Below are 21,047 nucleotides of genomic sequence, written 5' to 3' on the forward strand. Positions count from 1 at the left end.
CAATAAAGAAAAATGTTGAAACAGTAAAAAAAATTTATAAAAACTAGTTCAAGTTTCATTCAAGAGAAACAACATATTTAATTCTATTTTCACATCAGATAGAAAAAGCAGATTCCTAATTGCCTAGCAAAAGGAAGCCGGTCCATCAACTAATGAACTTGTAGTTTAGTCTCTCACAGTTAAGAAAGCAAGAATTCTGCACACATCACTTAAAAACTGATTTGTTGCTTTAATAGAAAACCTTTATTTAGAAAAATGAAAATGAAAACTTTTGTGCTACATAGGTTCAAAAATGAACCTAAGTATAGTATCTTTTAAATTTCCATAGGGGAAAAAAACTAAGATCAGTTCAAAATCTGAAATTGGTAATCTTATTCAGTTGCTACTATTCCCACTTGAAAATAATACATATTTTAATATATAAATCACAAATTTCTGACTGACTTTTATAACCCTTTCCTAGATTTAAAATTCGTTTTAATCTTGGGTGTAAAAGTATCTTTAAGAAGTCTAAAACATCTATCATTTCCACCAAAAGTAAGATTACATATTTGTAAAAGAAGTATAACACAAAAGAATTTCTGAAATAAATTATCCTCTTACTTAATAAAACAAAGTATGTACATACATACATACATTAGATTCATCTAACTTAATATTTTAATTTGTCATGAAAAGACTCCATTGCAGTTGAAAACCAAGTGTGAATAATCATTGCAAAATAAAATCAAATTATCCCAGTTCAGCCGCTTTTTTATACTACACTGGCTACTTCACAAGGAAGCTGTAGTCCTTTTTAAAACAAAGCAAAGTTGGGCGCCTGGGTGGCTCAGTTGGTTAAGCAACTGCCTTCAGCTCAGGTCATGATCCTGGAGTCCCAGGATTGAGTTCCGCATCTGGCTCCCTGATCAGCGGGGAGTCTGCTTCTCCCTCTGACCCTCCCCGCTCTCATGTGCTCTTTCTCGCTCTCTCAAATAAATAAATAAAGTCTTTTAAAAAAAAAATAAAACAAAGCAAAGTGTTAAGGATCAAACTCACACAAATAAACTTTACCAAAAAAAAAAAACTGAACTTTACAAAATTCCTGTTATTTTCTAACACAGAGTATATGTTCATATATAAAATATGTGTATGTATATATGCAAATATTATTCAACTATGTCCCAAGAAATATGCATTTTAAATGACAATGTATTTTTAAAAATTGCTAACAATAAATTCAAGAAAAGTGTAAATAAAAATTAAATATTATATAAAAATAAGCCCCCCAAATCCCAAAAGTTAAACTGTCTTTTCTCCTTCAAGATAACTTTTAAAAAAATACAAGGCATACCTTAAGAGATACTGCAAGTTCATTTCCACACCACCACAATAAAGCTAATATCACTATAAAGCAAGTCAAGTCAATTTTTTGGATTCCCAGTGCATATAAAAGTTATGTTTACACTATGCTGTAGTCTATTAAGCAGGATAAATAAAAAAACATTAACTTAAAATTTATTTAAATTAATCCAAAAGTACTTTATTGCTAAAAATCTAACCATCATCTGAGCTTTCAGTGAGTTATAATCACTGATGACAAATCACCATAACAAATAATAATGAAAAAGTTTAACATATTGCAAGAATTAGTGAAATATAACCGAGACAAGTGAGCAAATGTGGTTAAGAAAAAAAATGGTGCGTGGACGCAGCGTTGCCATAAACCTCCAATTTGTTAAAAAAGAAAGAAAGAAAGAAAAAAGTGCAGTATCTGAAGCATCATGAAGGGAAGCACAAACTAGGTGTGTCTCTAATAACCCTGGGATAGTTAGCTCCACAGCAGGAGGCATTCCCTAAGGCTGGAAGTATTAAGTTAGGCATACTTAACAGGTCCTAACTGGCTGATCCCTCTAAATGTTTTCCAAGTGAATTAACTCTGGATGAAAACTCATTTGCACACAATGTGTAACATCTAGCTTAAAATGTTTGAGTGATTTCTCTAAAATGGATGCAATGGACTGAGTATTTGTGTCCCCCCCAAAATGCACATGTTGAAATCCTAACTCCCAATGTGATGGCATTAGGAGGTAGGACCTCTGGGAGGTAATTAGGTAATGTGGGTATAGCCCACATGTATTGGATTAATGCCTTATAAAAGGGACTCCAGAGAGCTCTATTGCCCTCTTTCCACCATGTGAGGATAAAATAAGTCAGCCATCTGCAACCCAGAACTCTCATAAAAACCCAACCATACTGGCACCCTCACGGAACTTCCAGACTCCGGAACAGTGAAAAATAAATTTCTCTTGTTTATAAGCTACCCAGTCTACAGTATTTTGTTATAGCTGCCCCAACTAAGACAGTGTATAAATCCTCCCAAATTCTGAAAAGGAATGAGAATGCTAGTCTACCTCTATGGAAACACCTGTGAGTAAAAACCCTGAAGTAGGCTTTGTGAGGCAGTTACCACAATTATCAATAAATAAATTATGCTCATGGGGTTGAGAGGCAGCTGAATGCTTTACTAAATCACATCTATTGTCCAGTCCCATCATAATCTAACTGGCAAAAAAAGAAAAGAACCTCTGGTTTTAAGAAAGAGTCTGAGCAAGAGAGACAATGTGATGAAGTCTAACTACACGAAGGAAAAAATAAGAACAGGATGACAACAGAGAAGAAGCTGAGCGCTAGAAAAATAATGGCTTCTGACATTTTTATGACCTATGCAATCTTCCCATCCTCATCATAGCTATATTTACAATCATAGTTGTCTGCTACCGATAGCAACAAAGAGGAATGCGGCAGGTTATACCTCTACAGATCTTCCTGGTAGTGTTGAAGTGTACACAACAGCAGGAGAGGGAGGCACCGAAGGAGAAAGCTATCGGGTGAGTGCATAAAAAAACTAACGAGGGACTAAGGTAGATTAACAATTTGTCACTGAGGCTCCTTTAACAGAACAATGCTGAATTTCCCTAAGTGCACCTAACAGAGATAAAGGATTCAAAAAAAAAGACTGGAAAAACTTCCAGGAACAAAATATCACCCAAAAATGGCTAGGGAAATAGCTAAAATTACCCAAGAAAGGGATTGGCCAATTCATTCTCTACCTTGCACAATGAAGATAATTGTGTTTTCTCCATATATTTGGAATTGCCAGGGAGGTTGCAAGGTGGCATGTGCTTGGGAGACAAATCTCCAATATCTGCATGTCTTACGACAGCTTTTCTCCCAGAATATCTTTTCAGTAATGTTTCCAAAACAAAAAGTCGCAGAAGCTAGGGACAGGGGTTTCCTTCTGGGTCAGAGAACAGTTTGTTTCCCAACCAGAATAATAAAAATATGCCCTCTGCAGGCCAAAGACTGCAAAGAGGTTAGGACTCCTTTAAAGAACAGGTTTCCTAAACTCAGGATTCCTCAGTTGTGACACAGACTTACCGAGTGCACAGCATCCACCAGAGCCCACCTCTCTATCACCCCCATGAGTGGAGATAGAGGAGCCCTTTAGAACCTGAAGGTCATAATGCCTTCTGTGTCTGGAGTAATGAAACTGTCTAAATTCCTTTGGGTTCTCTGATCTCCTTACCAGCAAGTTCTATTTAAGTGTGGCAAGGCAACCTAGCAGATGCCACCACAGTGATGTTTAGGAACTGTTTAAATGCTTGACATACACAAGTTCTGTATGGCTGAAACTGGTAATAACTACGAATACTCTACTGGAAGGCATGATAGCTCTGATTCTCCTGTTTCACAAAGAGAATAATCCTAGGCACCCTTACCATACCATACCATACTTGCTGGTATGCCAAGAAAAACATGGTATGCTATCCTGAAGCAATAGTTACATTCAACAACTGAGAGTACAAAAAATAGACAATTACATTTAAAAAAAAATTTTTTTAAACCCTAACATAATACAATAGAAGGCAAAGTTGCAGAATGTTTAATATAAAATCTAATACCACAGACATTTTGAACAATCAGGCAGTATCCTGCTACACCTCCAGATGCCCCAAAGGATGCATTCACTCTTCTGCCCTTAACATGAGAAGCACAGATAAACTAGTAGTTCGTTAAAATGAACAACTTAGAAGTCAACTGTGTATCTGAATACTGGCACAATTGTTAGCTGCATGATTTGGAGCAAAATAGTTCAACTACGTGAACCTCATCTATAAAATAAAATTACACTAAGTTGTACTTAAATGAGATGACATATATAAAAATACTCAAAGCATGACACATAGCAGGTATTTAATAAATGCTAGTTATTGTAATTTGTTTATTATAAACTACAGTGGAACATACCAATGATATGTAAATTTTAGTGCCTATTTTAATTAAATCTAAACAATTATGTTTTTTAAATAATTTCCAAATTCTTCTTCCAAGCACAAAACTACTAGTGGTTGCTACTCAAGAGAATTTTGAGTTTTCCTTAGATTAACAAAGGAGGGGGAAAAAACACAAGTCTATATTTGAGTTTATGTACTTCCATATGCTATATACTTCTGACATATTTCAAAACAACAAATACAATCTTTTAACCAATTTCCATCACACATCATCAGGAAGATCAGTTAACATTCAAAAGAAGTGTTTCAGCATTCAATGTACGTGTGTCTGTACATAAAATATTGTTTAAACGCTCCAAAACAAAAACATGTGCAACAGTGTTTTATGAAATGAAATAAATTTCAGTGAAGATCATATAATGTGCAAAATCAGTTTCACTATACAGAAAAAGTTACAAAGAACTTACAGGGTTACAGACAAGATATAAATGAATAACAATAATGTGGGTACCTTTTTTATATCTACGGGCTCTTTTGAGAAAACTTATCCATCAATGTTTTGTATATATAAACCATAATTCATTATTAATAAAGTATGCAAAAAAGCCTCTATTTTAATGAAAATGAGTTGCTTAACTGATGAAAAAACAAATAGTAGGCATAATTTTAAAAGCAGCGTTTAAAAATTAGAGAAATATTGTATGTTGGGAGCTTTTTGATTACTGATTCAATTTCAATGCTAGTAACTGGTCTGTTCAAATTTTATATTTCTTCCTGATTCAATTTTGGTAGGTCATATGTTTATAGGCATTTATCCATTTCTTCTAGGTTGTCCAATTTTTGGCATCTAATTTATCGTAACATTCTCTCATAAACCTTTGTATTTCTGTGGTATCAGTTATTTCTCCTCCATTTTTTATTTAATTTATTTGTGTCCCCTCTCTTTATTCAAGAGTTTGGCTAAAGGAATATCAGTTTGGTTGATCTTTTCAAAGAACCAGCTTCTGATTTCACTGATATTTTCTATTGCTTTTTTAGACTCGATTTCATTTATTTCACTCTAATCTTTATTATTTCCTTTCTTCTACTGCCCGTAGGCTTTGTTTTTTCCTTTTCCTAGCCTCTTTAGATTACCTTACCTTACCTTAGTAAGGTAAGAATGTTGGAGATTTTTTGTTTCTTGAGGTAGGCTTATGTTGCTATAAAATTCCCTCTAAGACCAGCTTTTGCTGCACCCCAAAGATTTTGGACTGTTATGATTTCGTTTTCATTTGCCTCCATGTATTTTTTTTTTATTTTCTCTTTGATTTCTTGGTTGACCTATTCATTGTCTAGTTGCATGTTATTAAAACTAGAAGTATTGGTGTTCTTTCCAGATTTTTTCTTGTGCTTGATTTCTAGTTTCATACCACTGTGGTCAAAAGAATTGCATGATGTGATTTCAATGTTTTTCAATTTATTGCAACTCATGATCTATTCTGGAAAATGTTCCATATGCACTTGAAAAGAATTTGTATTCTGTCTCAGAATCATATATTCTGAATGTATCTGTTAGGTCCATCTGCTCTAAAAAGTCATTCAAAGTCACTGTTTCCTTGTTGATTTTCTCTCTGGATGATCTATCTATTGATGTAATAAGTTGAGTGCTAAAGTGTAAAGTGCAATGTGAAACTGAAACAATACGCAAAAAACTCCCAACAAACAAAAGTCCAGGACCAGATGACTTCACAGGTGAATTTTACCAAACATTTAAAGAGTTAATACATATTCCTCTCAAACTATTCCCAAAATATAAGAAAAAGATGAAGAAGAGGAAGATGAAGAAGAGCTTTCAAATTCATTCTACAAGGCCAGACAGAATTACCCTGGTACCAAAACAAGACAAGGACACTACAAATAAAGAAAACTGCAGGCCAATATCTATGATGAAGATAGATGCAAAAATTCTCAACAAAATGTTAGCAAATCAAATCCAACAACACAGTAATCATTCACCATGATCAAGTGGGGTTCATACCACGGATGCAAGAGAGCTTCAATATTCCCAAGTCAATCAATATGATAGATCACATTAACAAGAAAAAGGAGGAAAATCACACGGTCATCTCAAGAGAAGCAGAAAAAGCATTTAACAAAATAAAACATCCATTCATGACAAAAAAAAAAAACAAACCTCTCAACAAAGTTGGTTTAGAGGGAACTACATCTCAAGATAATAAAGGCCATATATGAAAAATCCATTATACTCATACTCAGCTCACACTCATACTCTTACCCAGGCTTACACTCTAGCTAAGGGCAAAACCCCTAATATTTACACTGATAATATAAACTTTTGAGGTGACCCATGACTTTGCAAGGAGCAAGGTTTTCTTATCTCTAATGGAAACAAGATTAAAAATGCTGTAATGTCCAAATTACTAGATGCCATACTCCTACCAGCTACTTTGGCTATTATAGGGTCCCTGGAAATTCCAAACTTAACTTCCTAGAAGCAAAAGGGGACTACCATGGTGATTTTTCTGCTAAGATTGCTGCTCTCAAAAGGGCCAATGACCAAACTTCTGGCATGTTCCAAAGGAACATCCCCTCAAATGACAATCTAGAAAAACTGACTAGAGATGCCCAACAAGTGGTCCCAGAAAAGGAAAAACAATATTGGAAACCTAACAACTGTTGGTTCAATCAAAAAACAGAACTCTAGTTTGGGCCATATAACAACCCAGTCCTGCCAGAGTCTGAAATTCCCATTGCTGACTACTGTGCATGCATTTAATCATTGATCTACTAACTTGGTGTTGTCACTACTCCCTCTAGCCACAGAAACTCAAAGGAGACAATATTTTTTATATGTTTTGTTTACTTCTGTATTGATGGTACCTAGAACAAAGACCAGCACAAAGTCAATACTCAAGGGTTTACTGAATCGGTGAAAAATCTCTTCAGTCTTTGCATATCTGTTTAGTTTCCACACATTAGAGTTTTCCATGCCAGGAATGATAGGCAACCTTAAATCACATCCTTCCAATGTAATGCACCAATTAACAAGGTAATTGTACTACTAGCTCCACATAGAGAAACCTGTGAATGAGTCTAAGTCACCTGCCCAGCCCTGTGCCAAATATGACAAGTGCAATGAGCAGTACGACTAGCCTAGCCTGGTAATACACTCACCTATGTGGTCATAAAGAAGGGTGTAAAGATGAAAACAAAGAGGAGGGAAGAAAGAGGAGGCCTACAGAGGACAAAAATAATAGGTACCCCATGTTATTTAAGCTGTCCTTTCTTACTGGTAACCTAACACAAGCCACTGGACTCAGCAATTTCATAGCAGTCTTCAGTCCTGCATATGCCACAAGAGATGCTCCTTATCTAAGTATTCAATATGTGCACACACACAAAAATACAAAGTTGCATAGAGAGGCAATATATGTTTGTTTATGTTACATTCACTAATGAACCAACCACTTTTTTTTTTTTTACATGTGGACAAGGTTTATTGTCCCTTATATATGCGTATCTTCTCTTCAGAAGCCCATGCATTACTTTTTCAGAAAATAAACACAGTATATGCACCTAAATACCGAGGAATACAAATGAACCAACCACTTCTAAAAGTAGTCCCTGTGCAGACATCCATCCTCATTTCACCCCAGCATATAGCCCAACACACCATGTCACACTACTTTTTGGTCATTCTCACACTTGACTACAATCTTAGTAATAGCAAAGAATTTCATCAAGTTGATTTTTAAAAACTGATGCATAAGAACTACTCAAATTATATGTAAAATCACTGACAAATGAGGACATGTCAGAATTATAACAATTAGCATATAAAAGAAAAACCAACAAGGATGATGACATTAGGTACATCAAAAAGAATATGAATATTAAATAACAGAGATGCCCCTGAGAAAACTGGTAAACCTGAAAATATTTTTGTGAAAGTAATCTCCAAAATCATAGTCAAAAGTCAAGCACTAACTGAAGATGTCCTATCATGCTATCATACAATTTTACTGAGAAAAATCACACCAAAAATATCAGCATTTATTCATCCACTGTTATTCTAACAAATCATGACTACTTGGAATTAAAAGCTAAATTTTAAACACACGTTCAGCTGAATGAATTTTCATAGTTTTGATTTAATTTTATATGGGTAGCTCCTTTTTCTTCACTTCTATGAAACACTGTTCCTAATTTTAACTAGATTCATAAATCTATTTCTCAGTATTAGTTAATTTCAGTTAAAGGGGACCTCGTATACTTGGGAAATGCCTGCTACTACTTTGAGTATCAAATACTTAAGCGTCTGATGGAAAAAATAATGAACTTAGAGTCAGAAGATCAGTGTTTGAGGTCTAGCTCTTTCCCCTAACCACCCTGTCTCCATGGGACAAAAATCTCCCCCCACCAACTTGTGCTCATTCTCTCTCTCACTCTTCTCTCTCAAATAGATAAATAAAATCTTAAAAAAAAAAAAAGACTGATTTTATTTAAGTAATCTCTACACCCAACATGGGGCTCAAACTCATGATCCTGAGATCAAGAGTTATGTACTCTACCAACTAAGGCAGCCAGGTGCCCCTGTGAAAACTACAAGACTGAAAGAAACTGAAGAAGACACAAATAAGTGGAAGGGTATCCCATGTTCATGGATTGAAAAAAAAATTGTTAAATGTTCATACTACCAAAAGCTACGTATAAATTCAATGCAATCCCCATCAAGATTCCGATGGCATTTTTACAGAAGTAGACAAAACTATCCTAAAATGTGTATGAAACCATAAAAAAACCCAAATAGCCAAAGCAACCCTGAGAAAGAACAAAACAGGAGACCTAACACTTCCTAATTTCCAGCAATACTATAATACTAAATATCAAAACAGTATGGTACTGGCATAAAAACAAAAAAAAAATTGATCAATGTAACAGAATCAAGAGCTCACAAATAAACCCAAGCATACGCAGTCAACTAATAGTTGACAAGAGAGCCAAGAACATTCAGTGTAGAGAACACAATCTCTTCAAAAAATGGTGCTGGAAAAATTGGATATTCACATATAAAACAATAAAACTAGACTCCCATCTTATACCACACAAAAATTAAATTGAAATGGATTAACACTTAAACATAAGACCTGAAACCATGAAATGCCTAGAAGAAAACAGGAACAAAATCCTTGACATGGGTCTTAGCAATGATTGGCTATGACATCTAAAGTACAAGCAACAAAACAAAAAATAAGTGGGCCTACATCAAACTAAAAAGCTTCTACAGCAAAAGAAACCACCAACAAAGTAAAAAGATGACCTACAGAATGAGAAAAAATATTTGTGCCAGACGCAAAACATATAAAAAACTCATACAACTCAACAGCCAAAACAAAACAAACACACACACACACACACACACACACACACACACACACACCCTAAAAATCCAATTTAAAAAATGGGCAAAACACCTGAATAGACATTTCTTTCCCCAAGAAGGTATACAAAAGGCCAACAGCTACATGGAAAGATGTCCAACATCATGAGTCATTAGAGAAATGCAAATCAAAACCACAATGGGGGGCGCCTGGGTGGCTCAGTGGGTTAAGCGACTGCCTTCGGCTCAGGTCATGATCCCGGAGTCCCGGGATCGAGTCCCGCATCGGGCTCCCTGCTCCGCGGGAGGCCCGCTTCTCCCTCTCCCACTCCCCCTGCTTGTGTTCCCTCTCTCGCTGTCTCTCTCTCTGTGTCAAATAAATAAATAAAATCTTTAAAAAACAAAAAAAAAACAAAAAAAAAACCACAATGGGATATCACCTCATGCCTGTTAGAATGGCCATCAAAAAAAAAAAGTAATGCCTGTTTAAAAAGCCTGTCATCAAAAAGATAGGAGACAACAAAGGCTGGTGAGTATACATAGAAAAAGGAACCTGTGAGTATGCTGCTGGTGGGACTGTAAACTGGCATAGCCACTGTGGAGAACAGAATGGAGGATCCTTAAAAACATTAAAATAGAACTATCATATGACCCAGCAATTCCACTTCTGGGAATGTATCCAGAGAAAACAAAAACACTAACTCAAAAAGATATCTGCACCCCCATGTTCCTAATAGCATTATTTACAATACTAAAATATGGAAACAACCTAAATGTCCATCAGTAAAAGATTAGATAAAGAAGTTGTGATGTGATAGAGCTGTTAGCTAAGGCTATGGTGATGATCATTTTCTAATATATAAGTGTTATCAAGTCAGCATGTTATACACCTTAAATATTCAAAATACTGTATGTCAAGTATATGTCAATAAAGCTGGGGAGGGTGAGGGTGAGGCAGTAGTAGCCAACAATGTTAAATACCATATAAAAGTCAAGTAGTAAAAGTACCCATTATGTCTGGCAATGAAGAAAGCAATGACATTCTCAAGAGCCCTAACTTGTCAAATAGGAAAACAAACTATTTATAAAAAATTATGCATATCAAATGCATTAGTTTTTGTCTCTTGTAATGTCAAATCAATGTGTGCTATTCATGTAAAACAACCAAGAATACACCCTACAAATTCATTCACCAATATCAGCATCAAAGCTAACACGAAGCATTTACTATGTTCCATGCACTATGCTGCTAAATCCTTTACTGGATTATCTCATGTAAGGCTCACAGCTCTACAGTACAGACGAACACACTATCTTCATTTTACAGATAAGGAAAAGAGGCTTAGAGAGATTAAGTAACTTGACCAAAATAACTTCACTAAGCATTTACCAACTGCAAGGCACTATGCTTGAATATGTGGGTATAGAAATGAAGGGAAAAAAAAAACCCTTCTCTTCAAAGGGCTTGTAGAATAACAGGAATGACAGACGAGACAATAATTCACCTAAGTGTTATAAAGAAATAAACACAAAGATCCATTTGTGTGAGGAGTCCCTCATCCAAAACGGGGTAGGGGGGTAAGTGACTTAACTTGCCACTGAAGGGAAGCATTTCAGAGCAGAGAGAGAGCCAAAAGGAAAAGTCAGACAGAGGCTCACTCAGGAAAAGCACTAATAGCACGCAAAGAACCTTGGATTGCACCCTGTGGCATTTAAACAGTAAGTAAACAGTACTCCTCAAAAACAGCATTGGTCGGAGAAGTTACAGAATATCTTTAGCTGGGGTGACGGAAGGAGTGTCAAAAAAAAGTCACAAGTAAGTAAAGGTTTGAGACCAAGTGAAATGTGCTCAGATTTCTGGCTTTGGCAAATAGATTTGTGAATATGCTTCACTTAGTATTAGGAATTAGAGGAGGCACTGCTTTGGGTTCTGCGCCGTTTTAGAGTTCTGACTCTTGTGACTAAGGTTTACCGTCGCCTAACTTCATTTACTTACACAGGTTCATAAAGAAAGAGATGGCTTAATTTTATAAGTTATGTTCTCAAAGGAATCATGTCTAAGCAGTATTAGTAGGTTTTACACCTGCCAAACTTTTAATCATTTAGGTTTTAAAAAACGAATATCCACGAAGAGGAAGTTATAAAGTTAAAACATCAGCTATGAAAAGACAGAGGAAAATAGAGTATAATGAAAGTGGTGAAGGGGCTGGGGGGAGGGAGGAAAATCTGACAGCATAATTGAGCATGGGAATATGGAAATATAAACTCTGGTGTCAGGAAACCAAACTTCTATTCCCAACTTTGTTATTTAGCCTGAAACCTGACACTTCTGCTCTAACATTCCATAATGCAGAATTTTTTTTTTTTAAATCTATGGTTACGACTCTCTTTATGATTTGGAATATGCTCCAACATCAAAGCATGTGACTCATGTACCTGTCAATAGGAAGCTAAATTTAGAGTACCACCATGATAGTATTACACCTGGACTCAGCCACTCTTTTCCCCATAAAGTCTCCAAGGGGAAAAAGTACAGGAGACAATAGCAAGACAAAGCATACCACTTCACTTTCCTGAGCATGACAAAAATCCTTTATTCACTTTGAAAGCTCCAATGCTAAAAAACAAACAACAAACAAAAAAAACATGGAACAATCAGCATTGCCCAATATCCTCATCCTTAGAGGGAGGAGGGTCCCAACTTTTCTTTTGCTTAATCTTAAACTCAAATGTAAACCAAAAGAACAATATTAAAACATGATCATTTGGGAGTCTTTAGAATGAAACTATGTACCACTCTATTACACACACAAAAGCAAAAGAAATAAGTAAAGCATTCACACAGAAAACAGCATACAGGAAATATATCTGAGGCACGCCTTACCCTTTCTCTCCTTTCTTGGGCTAAGAGCTTTTAAGGCACATAATAAATTTATTTCCAATTCCTTTCCTACAATTTTTTGGACATATAATACTTAGAGAACTTCAATTCATACAATAAAAACAAAGTTATATTAATAAAAGGAACACATAGAAAAATTCACTTCTAAAAACACCAAAACATACAGATTTCTAATAATGATCACTAATATACAAAGATAAGGGAGATCTACATATATATAAATAATCCTTTAACATTTATTATCTAATTAACAAAGAAGGTCATATAGCTAGATAATTGTTAAGCTACTAAGCACAGTATAAAAAGAAAGAAGACTGTAAATTTACAAGTTGGCTAAATGACAATCATGGGTAAAACTCTTAATCCAAGATAACTTTCCTCAACAGAATGCTTTCAAATACAAAAAATCTGAAAATTCAATTCAAAATGTCCTAAACAATATGAAACTTATTAGCACCTAACAAGGAGTCCAGAGTTACAGCAATTACAAGGCTAGTTAAGTCATGTTAAACACCCATATTCCTTCCATTTTTCTACTCTGCCATCATGAACTTACTGGTTTTGCCCTCAGGCTTGTATTTTAATGTTTACAAAATGGGTTCAGGAACTCAAGCATCATATTCTCATATTCATATAACAAAGACGAGAGAATTCCCCTTCCTTGTGTCCTTTATGAAAGAGGAGGAGACTTGTCACAAGTCCCCATATAATTGCATATGTGCTCACTCCTAAACCAATAATTTCTAAGGTATTTGGATAATAATAATCTTTGACTTAAATGTTTGGGGCTTGGGACAGTCCCAGTTTCTCTAAATCAAAACAAGGTACTATTAGCAAAATAAAGGTAAGGCAAACAAAGCTGTCTGCCAAACCACCAAGCAAAGATACTGTAAAGACCATATCTAACCTAAGTGAAATACCTAGCATTTTATCTCCTATTTGTTCTATTGTAACTTTTTTTCATTTCCTAATATAATTTAGACTTATTTCCAACTTCCAAGTTTATTAAATTCAATGAGTTATCTATCCTAAGGTAACTCAATTTAATTTTTTTTAAAGATTTTTTTTTATTTATTTGACAGAGAGAGAAACAGTGAGAGAGGCAACACAAGCAGGGGGAGCTATAGAGGGAGAAGCAGGCCTCCTGCTGAGCAGGGAGCCTGATGCAGGGCTGGATCCCAGGACCCTGGGATCATGACCTGAGCCGAAGGCAGACGCTTACTGACTGAGCCACCCAGGCGCCCCTCAATTTAATATTTAATATGAGTAGTAAGCAGATTCCACAATTTATAATGAATTCTGTACCCCAAGTTTTACCACAATACTCATATAAATTAATTTCCCAGTGGTTTTGTTTTCCAAGCACAGAAGACTCTTGAATTAAAATATTTCCAAAAGTTGAGTTAAATCATATTGACAATGTTAAGCCATCTCTAAAAATACACTCCTGAAACAAATAACAAGAGTTCCATTTAATAAAATCAGTATCACAATTTATTCAACCTAAACTCAAGTGCTCCTTTTCATTAGAGGTAGTTAAGTTCTCATGGTAACATGCAATGGAAAGAAATTTCTTTTTCACCTCCAAATGTCAAACTAATTAGGTATCTTTATATGATCAACCAAAACTTTAGTAACAATCAACAATAAACTAGTAAAGACTTCCTTTTATTAACTTTTTTTCAGCTGATAAATCGCTTCAGAGTTCTTCTACTCTTCTATGTTAAGACTTTTATCATAGATTTTGAAGAACTCCATAAGCTCACTGTGGATCTTTTTTCTTTTATCATTAAATAGAAATACAGACAACGATGTGGGAAGGCAGATAGATACCAATTACTACGAAAAAAAAATATTACCTATTGTTTTAAATAACTTTTTTGAAATTTTAATATTCAAACTCATTGTTTATGTGTTTTTCATAGCTATTAAGGAAGAAACCCAATTTTGGCAAGATGTTCTCTTCAAATCTGTGTACAACTCCTCAAGCAAGTACGCAGAGCCAGCCTTTCTGTATACAATGTGCAAAATACAGGGTAAGAGCGACAAAGTCATATTATACTGGCAAGTGATATTTAAAAAATGAGATTCTAGGATGTTAAAATTTGTTCCCCATAAAATAGCACTGTTAACAGCAATGAGAAAACAGGTGGGCAAAGAGAAGGATTAGGAGTTCCCCTTTAGGGGCCCCTGGGTGGCCCAGTGGGTTAAGCGTCTGACTTTGGCTCAGGTCATGATCCTGGGGTCCTGGGATCGAGCCCCGCATTGGGCTCCCTGCTCGGCGGGGAGCCTGCTTCTTCCTCTGCCTCTGCCCACGGCCCCCCCGCTTTACTCTCTGTCAAATAAATAAAATCTTTAAAAAAAAAAAAAAGAGTTCCCCTTTAGATATGCTCAATTTGAGAAGCAGCAGATATCTTGCCCAATAGGTAAAATAAAAAGTAGATAGACACTTACATAAATACTATTTGGTCCCTTTATTGCACACACATGCTCGCTCTCTCTCTCTCTCTCTCTCTCTCTCTCAATGTTATATAACATACACATTTGTTCGTGATCTACCTGTTGTCTAGCAGGGGAATAAGAGCCACTCCTATACTCAGACAAAGGTAAATTTTCTATCTTGGTGGAATTAGCGTGATGCTCCAGGAGGGAGTCTTATGGAAAGAAGCAATCATAAGATAAATAAACCGTGGTGACCACCAAAGTAACCAATGTCAGTCACTGGCATCCGGATCACACTCATCCAAATTCACTGAATATGGAGAAAATGCAAAAGTAAATGCGGCAAAAGATTAACAACTGATAAATCTGTGGCTCAGGTTATGTATTTCTGCCCTTTCCCTTTCTGTCTTCCATGTAGAACAGATCACATATCTGGAACTGAATATACTGGTGGTGTATGTATACGGAGGAAAATATTCCAAAATTCTCTTTCGACAAAATTACTCTCTTACTTAAGGAAACAATTCTTCATAGATTTCTACATAACATGCAAGCAAAGTACTAACGGACTTTGTTCTGGAAAACTTTTCAAGGATGTATATAGTACACAAGCCTTGGAAGACAGTGTCCCTTCTAAAATGAAAGTGTCACCCTCTGGTCAAAGGTCAAACAAGCTTTCCGCCCATTATAAAAGATTTGAGCTCCTTAAGCTCAAGGTTCTTCTGCTACAAAACTTCCTACACCTGTAGGGGTCATTTAGCCTGTGTCATCAGCATGAATGCTGATACTCTGGCAAATCTGCAGCTGCTGAGTGATAACCCGTCCACCTGGGGCCAGGGAATTCCAGGCGTTCTGCCATCATCTGTGAAACTACAGTGGGCTAAGCCTTCACAGTACTTGACAAGCCGTTCTGTCACTTCCAATTACTCAGCAAACAGTTTCTATACACAAAGTCTAGCCTAGATGAAATACCTGCATGGGCATAATCCGTGGTCTATGTGTATATATATCGATGCATAATTACTGTGCATTTCTTAAAGTTGTGCTCATGTATTTACAAACTTACTTTGTTTTCAACTTGAGTTCTTTGTTTAAAGATAAAATCCATTGCTAACTTCCATCCTCTCCCTTTTCTTCATTTGCTAAGATAGTCAAGTCTCTATTTAATGGTTATGCCACTAAAAAAATAACTGGATATATTCATTTCAGTGTAAAATGTGCTTAAAAACATTAATGACATACAGAAGTTCTGTCAGAAGCAATTGAGATATTTCATTTAGGCAATCATATTACTTCGCAAAAATATTTATGAGCTGCTCAAATTTTCATAATGCATATTCATTGTTACCTACATGTCATAGCCTATTAGCTAACGTAAAGGATAAATTATTTTAATAGCTTCTTTTGATAATGTCAAAGTCAATAAATCCACTGAAAATAATTACAGATTTTGAGTTCCTTTTATATTATCAGGTGTTATTATAGATTAAAACAATTCTAAATGAAGCTGATTAACTGGTTAAGTGTTAACAATGTAGAAAATAGGGAAGCCATTAAAATAAAAAGAAAATGATGCACTAAATATGCAAATGATATACTACCAAGAAACTAGTCTCCCACAAATCCATATCACTTTACATGAGGATTCAAAAATTAGTTTAATGACTATATTCCATGTAATTAAGGAAAGTGACTATAAAAATCTCCAATCTTCTTTGCCTATTCACTCATCTATTGCTATTCACTATATTCTTAGAGAATATAACAAAATTATTTTTTAATGAATTAAATGTCTTCATGAAGAAACAGATACAAAAACTTGTATGTGGACAGACACACACACACTCATGAATACCACCAATTCTTCCATGTTGCAAAATCTCCGGGGAAGTTCTCAAACAATATAAGAGTTTGGAACTCTCTGTGTTTCATAATAAAATAGGCAATTTATTCTAATAACTATATATTTTACAATTACGATAAAATCACTTTAGCAAAAAAATTTTAAAATATTTTATCACATTTTAGGATTTCATCATATCCAATGCTCTCATTAAATGAACACATAATAATAGCTACCAGTATTGTTCATCTGTTATGTTCAAGGCACTGCACTAAGTAGTTTATATACAATCTTATTCAATCCCAGTGACAACCCTGAGATGTAGGTATTATATCTGTGTTTTAAAACGAAGTTAAAATTAAGGGAAGTTAAGTGGTTTTCCTGATGTCATACAATTAGATAGTGACTTGAGTTGTAAATGGACCATCTGTCTGACTCAAAAACCTCGTAACTATTACTTCCTTAAAAGCAACTAAAGTCCATTCTTGGTTCCAGGCTTAACTTTCGACGTCAATTTGGCCTCCCCAGTATGAAGGGATATACTACTCATGCCAAGTCAACTCCTCTAGCACTTACATCAGTAATATTTATTGTAGTAAACTAAGTTCCAACTGCTATACTTGCTGATTCAGTCGTGTCTAAATTCAGCAAAGAATGAAGCGACATGTTCAAAACAACCCTGGAATACCCCTAGAAAAGTACCACAATGATAACCAACCACTTTCCATTATTTCTAATAAAGAATGTATTTCTTCTAGCATTGAAAGACACCACAGCCCTCCAAGTTACTAAGGACTAAGACTGAAATCAGGTGGGGCACCTGGGTGGCTCAGTCGGTTAGATGTCTGCCTTCAGCTCTGGTCATGATCTCAGGGTCCTGGGATGGAGCCCCATGTTGGGCTCTCTGCTCAGCAGGGAGACTGCTTCTCCCTCTGCCTCTGCCTGCCTCTCTGACTACTTGTGCTCTCTCTCTCTGTCAAATAAATAAATAAAATCTTAAAAAAAAAAGACTGAAATCAGGTGCTCTGAACTTCACAAATAGATTTAAGTAATGTGAGTTTATTCTCACATACTACATTCCAGATATGTGTACTCATTGAGCAAAGTATTAAAACTTCAATTATTTGGGCGCCTGGGTGGCTTAGTTGGTTAAAACTTCAATTATTTGTTATTTTGCTCTTCTTTTCCTTAAACATATGTATTCTGCAATACCACCAAATAGTAGTATTAGACCCTCCCGTTTAAGAGAAATAAAAGTAGTTCTGGAAGACATCCTTTTCTTTCTTTTTTTTTTTTTAGATTTTATTTATTCATTTGGGAAACAGATGAGAGAGCACGAGAGAGAGAGCATGAGCAGGGGGAGAGGCAGAGGGAGGGAGAAGCAGGCTCCCCGTTGAGCCAGGAGCCGGATGTAGGGCTCGATCCCAGGACCCTGGGATCATGACCTGAGCCTGAAAGGCAGACACTTAACCATCTGAGCCACCCAGGCGCCCCAAGACATCCTTTTCTAATCCTTAACAATTTTCTTCCAATTTTTCATTTAAAACTTCTTTTATAAATATGTTAATGGAACAGATGTTAATTGTAATTGTGCTAAATTAACAAGGCTTTTCACCTGTAAAGTAGTGTACAACTGGATACCAAGATGCTTTGAAGAGGTACACTTTACAGATTTTTGGGTTTTTCTTCCAAGTGAAAGTTACTGTGATCACAGTGGTCTTCCCCCCCCTCTTTTTTTTTTTTTTAAGATTTATTTATTTTTAGAGAGAGAACGGCAAAAGCGAGATGGAAGGTGGGGGGAAGGGGTAGAGGGAGAGGGCCAGAGAGAATCTCAAGCAGACTCCCTGCTGAGCACTGCCAAGGCAGGGCTCATCTCTAGACCCTGAGATCTTGACCTAAACCTAAATCAAGAGGGGGATGCTCAAAGGACTGAGCCACCCAAGTGCCCCCACAGTGATCTTTCTAAGAAGTAAAACATCAAATTTCCATGGAATTTCTCATTGTTTTCTACTGCCCTCTGCTGTGGTAATCCTCGGAAAAAAACTTTTTAATCTCCCTTCCTCAAGAAAAACTATGACATGGGGCGCCTGGGTGGCTCAGTCGTTAAGCGTCTGCCTTCAGCTCAGGTCGACAGAACCCCACATCAAGCTCCCTGCTCCGCGGGTGGCCTGCTTCTCCCTCTCCCACTCCCCCTGCTTGTGTTCCCTCTCTCGCTGTGTCTCTCTCTGTCAAATAAATAAAATCTTTAAAAAAAAGAAACAAAAGAAAAACTATGACATCTAAAACTGTTGGAATGTGGTATGTAAATGCTAAAAAAAAAATGCTAAAAAATATATATCTTTCTATTTGTAAGTATAGTTTTAATTTTAACAGTTCTCTAAACCTCTTACCAGAATTCCACGAAGAATTTCTCATGTCTACTTTCATGTTAAAATTAAAAAGGTAGGGGTGCCTTGGGTGGCTCAGTTGTTTAAGCCTCTGCCTTCAAAAGGGCATGATCCCAGGGTCCTGGGATCAAGCCGCATGGGGCTCCCTGCCAGTGGGGAGCCTGCTTCTCCCTCTCCCGCTCCCCCTGCTTGTGTTCCCTCTTTCACTTGGTCTCTCTCTGTCGAATGAAAAAAAATCTTTAAAAAATAAAAATAAATAAAATTAAAAAGCGAACGGGAAGAAGTTACTATTGAGTTCAGAGTTGTTTCAGGCAAAGAGTGAAGAGAATCAATTATTTTTACACATGAAGCTGTTTTTTCACTCTCTACCCAGCTATCAGGAAACCTGTCGTAATACTTTAAACACGAATTAGATTTTGAGTCACGTGTATGTAATACTTCACCAGGAAAAACTATCTTGAATAAGCGAATACTCTTACTAAAACAATGTACTCTTAGAAACACTACTCGCATTTCCAAATAACTTTTTCCGATCCTGCTAGATTGAGTATCCAAGGCAAAGAGGGATAACTGAAATTCACAAATTACTATTTTAAATATAGTGATTTCAATCCTCTTAATCAAAGTTTTTAGAGGACTAAGACTGAAATCAGGTGATCTTCACAAATTTACCTAACAAAATTATGAGTTTATTCTCACCGTTACAGGAGTTCAACCTAAAGAAAAACAAACCTTACAGCTTTAAAAATGGTAATTATGCATACAAACGTAAACGAATAACGAAGGAAGCTGAGTACCGAACAGAAAGACCACATAGTTCTCCGTAGGTTTGCAAATACTCCTAAAAGGTATTTTCACATCCAACACACCCCTTTTAGTGACTCCGGGGCCCAGAGCTCGGCCTCCGAGGGTCAAGGGCGCCGTGAGTCTGAAAGGTGTGCGGTGCTCAGGCGCAGAGTGAAAGGGCACGCTTTACTGTTTTTGAGAAAACACCAGGCTAACCCCACATCCGCGACTGCGTGGCCCACCGGCTCCCCAACCGCTGGGCTCTTGCCCGCAAGCCGCCCTCGCCCAAGCCCAGCCGCCCGGCTGCCTAGCAACGCGGCCAGGCTGCCTGGCAACGCCACCCCCCCGGCCCGCCCTAGCCAGCCTGGGCCCACCCGGAAGGCCAAGAGATGCATTGTACCTCTTTCTTCTTCTGTCCTCCCCCGAGCTGGATGCAGAGAAGTAGCAGGAGGAGGAGAAAGGGAAAACTCCCGGTGGGCAGGTATCGCAGCCGCCGCCCCGCCTGCCTCCGGCGTGAAGGAGAGCCCCTGGCACCCATCGCCGCAGGGCAGTGTCTCCTCCACGCTCGGTAACCGTGCGCGCCCAGCTCCTACCGGCGTCCTACTCCTGCCAGGCTAACGGCCGGGAGCCCCTGCCCGTGCCCTCGGGGGTGCCTGCGGCTGCACCAGGGAAGCGGAGGCCGCCGAGGACGCGGAGGAGGAAGCCGACAGAGCATCCGGTTCACCGGGAGAGGGGACCTGGAAAGGCCTGGGATGGGGCAGGAAGTGGGCGTGGCGAGGGAATGGGGGCCTCGTGCACGGCGCGCTGCGCCCCCGGCCAGAGTTCTCCCTGAGACCCACGCGGCGCGGGGCCACGGTTCTCTAGCTGGCCGGCTGAACGCTGCACTGTTACTGAAACCAGTGCGAGGTTCCGGGAATAAGCGAGGGGCCTCTTCAGTCCTGCCGAAGTAAACTCCTGTTTACCTGGAGCCACAGACCTAATTGCCTTCTAGGATAATGGAGGAGCGATTTAAGGAATTAATAAGCACATG

The 21,047-nt window shown here is 37.3% G+C and overlaps 1 protein-coding gene across 5 annotated transcripts in view; it reads right to left on the reverse strand.

Moving 5' to 3' along the window:
- Positions 1–20,771, reverse strand: part of TUSC3 (tumor suppressor candidate 3) — a 213,295-nt gene extending 192,524 nt beyond the window's left edge. For 2 of the 5 annotated variants that reach the window (XM_025886249.2, XM_025886251.2), the window contains exon 1: positions 20,418–20,770. In XM_025886249.2, coding sequence (XP_025742034.1) covers positions 20,418–20,555 — 138 coding nt within the window. In that variant the 5' untranslated portion in view covers positions 20,556–20,770. Of the gene's footprint in view, positions 1–20,100; positions 20,217–20,417 lie in introns of those variants that run through there. The other 3 variants (XM_025886250.2, XM_073902373.1, XM_025886252.2) reach the window with 3 other exon arrangements.
- Positions 20,772–21,047: the final 276 nt, after the last annotated feature.

This window comes from Callorhinus ursinus, unplaced genomic scaffold (genome assembly GCF_003265705.2).
Source record: "Callorhinus ursinus isolate GAN/ISIS: 27379988/994484 unplaced genomic scaffold, GSC_fseal_2.0 scaffold17, whole genome shotgun sequence".
Lineage (NCBI taxonomy): Eukaryota > Metazoa > Chordata > Mammalia > Carnivora > Otariidae > Callorhinus > Callorhinus ursinus.